At 41.3% G+C, this 7473-nt stretch overlaps 1 protein-coding gene across 1 annotated transcript; it reads right to left on the bottom strand.

The window, feature by feature from the left end:
• Positions 1–635: 635 nt before the first annotated feature.
• On the bottom strand, positions 636–6958 carry LOC115022370 (vimentin A2-like). The gene is given in 10 exon segments (XM_029453350.1): positions 636–1078; positions 1173–1258; positions 1342–1385; positions 1475–1695; positions 1933–2058; positions 3096–3260; positions 3567–3662; positions 5926–5986; positions 6378–6666; positions 6669–6958. Coding segments are annotated over 10 exon segments (1362 nt in total). The 5' UTR covers positions 6901–6958; the 3' UTR covers positions 636–1036.
• Between the last annotated feature and the right edge of the window lie 515 nt (positions 6959–7473).

Below are 7473 nucleotides of genomic sequence, written 5' to 3'. Positions count from 1 at the left end.
TAGGGCCATAGTTAGTGTTGGTGTTGCACTGGGATGTGTTATTTAGTGTGTTGTTTCTTATTCTTTGTCTCTCTAATAATATGTTCATTCTGTGTGTATTCTATAAATGTTTATTCTGGTCTTTAGTGTCTTACATCTGCTTTCAAATCCCTAAAAATCATTGCAATCATAATAAGCTGCTGGACAAGTTAGTCTCCAAATCAGTTTTGTTTCTTGAAACAGCTGATGCATGTAATGTTTTTACCTCATTGGGAAAAAATTAAAGATTTTAATACTGGTTGCGCAGTTGAATTACTTGCAAATGTGAACGTTGTTGCTTAAACTGTTACCGCTTATTCAGTTAGTGGTGTCCAGAGTTCAATCCACATGTGATGCCCACTGCTGGAATCAGGTCCCCTTGGAACTAAGATATGCCACACTGTAGCCATTTAAAAAACTAACTAAGTAAAGACTGTTCTTTTCCACAACTTTAAATAAATCCATTTTATGGTTCATTTGTTTAGTTGAACTCACAACCATCTGGTGTTGTATTTGGAAGCCATACCACTCTACCACCAGGCATAAATCATAAAAGTATTACCAGCTATACCTTCAAATACCAAATCCCAGAAAAGTACTACACCTTGTGCACAGTATTGAGTTATGGTCTTACTGGTTTATTGCTGCGTACAGGCAATTAAGTGACATCTTAAGCATACAGATTTCCTGAAATGTGTGCATGCTGTATTGATCAAAAACACTACTTTGGTTACAAAGAGAGATTTTTGTAGACCTCAATAAGGATTTCTATATTGTGCTGATTTCATTATTGTGTCTAAACAAATGTGACAAAAGATAATACTTTCAGCAAAGGAGGAAGCAAAATACAGTCTGTGGCATACAGGCATACTGGATCATCACATATAAAAGGCACTTTTCAAAGCCGTTTGCTTTTTGTGTTGTTGGTTTGTTTGCTTGTTTGCTTGTAGCCCCAGTGAAATGTGTTTCTTCGTATTGCTCTTGTTGATGTTATTGTTGTGAAAAGACGAAGACATTATTACTCCATGTCATCGTGGTTCTGGGTTGACTCGTTGATCACCTGAACATAGGTGTAGAGGAAAGAGAAAAGGTGAGCAGGATTGATCACCAGAAAATGACTTAATTGATTGAAAAACACTTTAAGTGGATTCTACCTGACCATCCCTGGTCTCAATGGTTTTGATGAGAACCTTCTTAGTTGTTGTAGCTTCAAAATGAGGTTTAGAATCAAACATTGTTTCTAAAAAATAAAATTATATTTTGTTATCTGGCAATATAATAACCAATACTAACATTCCTGCTAACTGGAGACTCTGATCCTACCTCTCAGGTTTAGGGATGAGAAGTTTGTCAGTGGGGTGGTGATTCTGAAAATAGAGAAAGTACAGTCCACAAATCAATATGTGTGTCTTTGATGAATGTTCATACGCCTATCTGTCATATGTTCATCCTTCACCTGCTCTCCTCTCCTTCCAGCAGCTTCCTGTAGGTGGCAATCTCAATGTCCAGGGCCATCTTGACATTTAGGAGGTCCTGGTACTCCCGGAGGTGACGGGCCATCTCGTCCTTCATGTTGTGAATGTCCTCCTCCAGGCGGCCGATGGTTTCCTGGTAACCGCCCGTCTCCAGGGAGAAGTTCTCCTCTACCTCTCTCATCTGGCGCTCCATGGACTCATTCTGGCACGGCAGCCAAGGGCAAGCAAAATAACATTTAGGCAGTAGAAATAACTTTTGCTTTTGTGCTCTGTGATAATAAACTCTCCCTAGATATGTGTCTATTTGCTGTGTCATTATTCAACGACATGCAGCTTTTTCTGCTCCATGTTTGTGTTATTCCAGCTATATATGGATTGAAGACATGTTTTGCATCATTATCTTGTATACTACAGTGTAAGCCTAAAGTTGCATACTCACAGTTCCTTTAAGGGCATCCACCTCACAAGTAAGTGACTGAACCTGGCGTCTGTAGTCATTGGCCTCTTGCTTGGCCATTCTCAAAGCATCACTATTCCTGGCTGCAGCGTCGGTGAGGTCAGTAAACTGGCAACCACAGTGACAAACACAGAGAGAGGAGGGAAGAACTGAAAAATCAACTGTTCAATAAACGATGAGTCAGAGGTTGAGGTGGAGTGACTGTGGCAGATAGCGTGAAGCATGTCAATTATGAAATGTATGTGGCCACAAGACGGCAGAAGTTACACTGCAGCTTGGTGGTTGAAGCAGGAAGCATGGGACAATATGAAAATGTCATGCCACGATTATTCAGGCCAAAATTAGTTTGATTCACAATATGTATTTTATTTTTGTTTTGTTTTTTAAAGAGGCTCTCTCGTGAGGATATTCACGATTATAAAGATAATAGAAATTCACAACAATCAACTTATTGTGAGTGTTTTTATTGCGATCTGCGGTAACATTTGATATCATCCGTTCCCTATTAAGCTGTTTAAGTCAACACTGTTCACTACAACCCGATGTTCAAACGTCATAAGAAAGAAATATTCTACTTTACTGAATCGCTTTTCAGTATTTTGGCGTACTGTATGATCGAATGCCTTATCAAGAAAAAATAAAACGTGCATGTATTTAAATCTGCAGTGGAAACTTTTTGAAAGTTGATATGCCAAACTTGTTAGCAAACAGTCGCCTATTTACAAATCAAGCAGAAGAGGAGCAGCGTTTTCAGTCATTTGGAGTTATGTTTCTGGCCCTCTGATGAATGCAAGTCTAATATTCATTCTCCTTCTAGCTCTGTTTGTTGTCTCCACCAACTCTTGGGGGAAATATCTGTCTTCTTAGCTGCTAAATGTTCCTCAGAGTTCACCAGTTAGTTGCCAGCTTTGTCAGACATTTGGAGCTGGGCAGGTAGTGCATACTACAGCTAAAAACAACGCTGACGAGTGCCATGAAACTGAGCCAGAAAACCCAAAACAAAGAGCTGAAGGACACTGAAATGCTCCGTAGAGTTAAGGGGATCTGCAGAGTCGGGTGGGTTCACCACTATGTGTAATAGTTTTCAAATACAGTTGATTATAGTCTTAACTTAAATACTCTCCGACTTCGTGGAAAATGTTTACCTTGGATTTGTACCATTCCTCAGACTCCTGGAGGTTTTTGGAGGCCAGGTTCTCATACTGCAGACGGACGTCCCTCAGAGCAGAGGTCAGGTCAGGTTTAACCATCTCCATGTCCACCTGCACATGCTGCTGCTGCTGGATCTGGGTCTGCATCTCCATCATTTCCTGCAATAGAATAAATAGAACTAGTACATTTATGTCCTACTTATACGACAGACCTTGAAGGCAGTATCACAAGTACGTAGACTATCTATTTTAATGTTCTTTAGTATACTTTGCTATGATTTTCCTGGCTGTATTAAAATTGCTCTGATGCATTGAACCCTAACGATTTGGAACTCTGGCCAGATTAACAGATTACAAATGATTTGGCCCAGTATTCATTACGGTGCCTTTGACTTATTAGGCAGTGCATGCACAGTGTTTCCGCAGTAGACTGGGTCCGTTTTAACCCCAGAAAAGGAAGCTTACCTCATCATGCAGCTTCTTAAGGAAGTTTATTTCATCCTGGAGAGATTCAACCTTCCGCTCCAGATCCAGTCTGGCGAGGGCAGCATTGTCCACATCCTGTGTAGTGACTCACTCTTAATAAGGTGACTTGTGAAGGTGACATGATTAATACATTATGTCTTTGCTGACATAGAAAGAATGCTGTATAGGAGCACACACACACAACAGGCACGTACACAAAATGACCCATTGTGTAGCGAGGCAAGGTCACAAACACATGCATCCAATAGAAATCAACTGCAGGCACATGACGAGTGTCCCTGCAGACATTTTCTTGTGATTGTCATGTGTTGAATACACTGCAGCACCTTTTAGGCACAGACCTTGAGGACATCGCAGACAGATCGACAGTGATGGAACTGCACTTAAGTACAGTTTTGAGGTACTTGAATTTTACTCAAGTATTTTCTATTATATACTTTATACTTCTACACCACTACATTTATAGTTACTAACTCACTCACAGATTAAGATTTTAAATACAAAACATATGTAGAGGTCCAGAAGTGAATAAAGTACCTAAAATTGGCAACATATTGACAAATAACAACAAATAGTAATAATAACCAATAACATAATATATTATTGATAGTATAACTATGAAATGAGTTAGGTAATGAGTTAGGTATTTAAATAACTATTCAGTGAGATAAATAAATAGATTTGATTTAATAAAGGAGCAGAACACCCAGAGACACAAAGCATTGTTCAAGAGGCCCTTAATCCCATTCGTTGTTACGTAACTGCATTCTTAACCTCATAGTCTCTACTGGTTCATATTGGAGAAATGTAATCATTCCACTGGAAGCTCTGTTACTGTGTGGTTTCACAGTAATTACTGCATCTTACCATTTTATAACTTTACTGAATTTAGCATGAAGCAAATGTTGTCTTATGAGCATATTGTATTAATTGAGGCTGCCACCTCTTAGTCGATTCATTTGTTGTTTTTGTCTCAGTCGACTTAGATTTCTTCGGTTGACTAGTCAGTTTTTTAATGCTGTTTTCATGCTGAATTACTTTTTTTGAAGCACATATCTGATAAACACAAGATTTAAAGTGAAGCTTTTGCAGGATTTGTTTTGTGGAGAAACTCAGTTTTCCAGATATGTCAATTAAATCAACAAAATTGTATTAGTGACAGCACTACATTGTATTGTATTCAAAACATCCTCCTACATTTTATTACATTTTCCCTCTCGTACGTGCACGTCGCTGTGGCACCACACCGCTGTGCTTTGTCAGGGCGTTGGCAGGCTGGTAATTGAGGTATCAGCAAATGAAGGAGCTTTGCACCTAATCTAATGCCACAAACAAAGTGTGCTATTCAGCAGGGTTTCCCAAACAGGCCCAGAGCTGGAAGAGTGACTGTCTGCCTGACTGGGCGAGAGCCGGCTGCAGGCCCTGCATTGTTGACTGTGTGCCACCATGGCCACAGTGGACTTCCTTCCTGCCATTCATATAGACAAGGTCGTGATGGTGCATTGTCTATATGAATTGATAACATACCGCAAGACCGAAAAAACACATAATCACTGGAAAAGTTTACTCTTATTATGTCAGCAAGAAATGCACCTCGTTTTGTTTTGTGTCAGTTTTTCGTATCGTGACACTCGTTTGAAACTCTTTGCACGACTCATTATCACTTAATTAATAACCATGAGACCCAGTGATATGGAACAATCACTGACGAGCCCATAACGAGTGAGATTTTAATGTGCTGATGCTCTCCCAGAATGAGACACTCGGATCACATGGTGGCGTGTCTTCTCGCTCTGATAACCACATTGGGTCCAGACTGTTGTTGTGTCCAGCTCATTCAGTGTGACCAGTCAGATTTAAAAAGATCTCCTCACATTGCAGGCTTGATTGAACTCAACAGTCACAACTTGGCCTTTTGTACCAGGACAGGGTCAGTTCTGCTTTACTTCTATTTTGGATGATGGCTAGAATCTGCTGTTGTGCCATCAGAAGAGCTCATTCCTTTCTCTGCAGCTCATGAGCAATTATTAGATCACGCAGGAGAGAAAATGGGACAGTTACAACACATCACGGATAGAAGTGAGACCAGTAGAGATAATTGGGGTTTATCTAATCTCTTTAACAGCTCTAGTCATCAATTTCCGCTTGTATTTAAGCAGGAATAGCAGGCAAGGCGGGTCAGGAGCTATTAGCATCTTCTGCTGTTGAAAAGGTTATTCCTTATAATCACTCTCTTTGCAAAAATTCCTATCTAACACATAAACAAGACATAGGCAGATATTTAGCTGATGTCAACAGTGTGAAAACGCTTTATTTCACAACATGAATCATACTGTACCTGTCTGAAGCTCTGCATGCTGCTCTCAGCCTCCTCCCGCTGGGATATCTCATCCTGCAACCTGCAAAGACAGACAAAAAGCCAAACGTTTTATTTGTTAAAGCCTATGGGACTGACATGACCCCTTTTTATGCCTCGCCAGCATTGTTTGATTTTTCTGCATCCACTTTCTCTTCACGCTTGAAAACATTTCAGTGAGAGATCAACTTCACACCGACAGAGCTGCGACAGCACTTTCAAGTTCAGGATTTGCGCAGTGCCCGACATATGTTTATGACTAGAAACTTAAGTCTAGCCTGTATTGAAATCTAAGTAAGAAGTTTATATATAATAAGGGGGCGTGCACATACTGATAATAACATATCTGCTATGTAGGTCTGCACAATATAACACAATGTGGAGTTTCCTTCACAATAACACAGTGCAGAACAGAGATGTGCCACGCCTCCTACTTCTCTCTGAGCCTGTCGATGTCGTCTGCCAGGTTATCCCGGTACACTTCAACCCGGGCCTTGTCGTTGGTGAGCTGGTCCACCTGGCGCCTCAGCTCCCGCATCTCGTCCTCATACAGATCTCCGACCCGGGACGTGCCCTTGCCCCGCAGCTGCTCCAGCTCCGCCAGCAGGATCTTGTTCTGCTGCTCCAAGAAGCGCACCTTGTCGATGTAGTTGGCGAAGCGGTCGTTCAGCGACTGCATCTGCACTTTCTCGTTGGTGCGGTTCGTCATGAACTCGCTGTTATGGCGTCGGACAAATTGAAGTCCAAGTTCTCGGAGGACAGCCGGGGCATGGCTGCGCTGCTCCGGAGTCTCTGGGTCTTCGTTGCGTACATGGTGGGGGCGGAGGAGAGACCGTAGGATACCCGGGAGGAGCGCACCGGGCTGGAGAACTGGCGGCTGGAGTAGCTGGTCTTCGTCGCCACCCTCTCCCCGCCAAACATCTTCTTGTAAGAAGAGTGTGGAGCTCTGTAAGTCATCTTGCTGCTTTCTTTTCAGACAATACTTTGGTGTTGCTCTTGTCCCGACTGCATCAACTGAGTGCGCCTGCGAAGGCGTTTCCTAAATCATTATTTATTTATAGTCTCCTCCTCATGCAAATGACTCTACGGTGACTTGAGTGACACCTTGACGATCCAATCAGAGAAAGGAACACACGAAGTTTGTCTTTCAGGTCCATAACATATCCTGGATCAATAGGCCAAACTGTTATTGCGCACAATACAGTGAGAATATGTGAGGTGTGACAAGTTCTGTCACATAGAACATGTTCAACCTTACAGTCACTGTGCACGACCTGAAATCACATTTGGATAATTACATTGGTTTCAACTTACAGCACGTGGGTGTCAGGAGATGCAGAGTGGGCTATTGATAGTTCTTTTGAGGATTTCTTTTGGATGTTCAACAAATCTGTTCACAAATAATAGAAACGCCTGAAAAAACAAGATATATGTGTTTACTGCAAGAACTATCTAAGTTCAATTTAGGATTTATTTGGACACAGAATATGTAAATGAAACACTGACATTTATGTTACTCTAGGATAGAAG

The sequence above is a fragment of the Cottoperca gobio genome, chromosome 17 (assembly GCF_900634415.1).
Source record: "Cottoperca gobio chromosome 17, fCotGob3.1, whole genome shotgun sequence".
In the NCBI taxonomy this organism is placed as follows: domain Eukaryota; kingdom Metazoa; phylum Chordata; class Actinopteri; order Perciformes; family Bovichtidae; genus Cottoperca; species Cottoperca gobio.
Note: the sequence above shows the minus strand (reverse complement) of the source record. Positions and strands in the feature narration are given on the sequence as shown.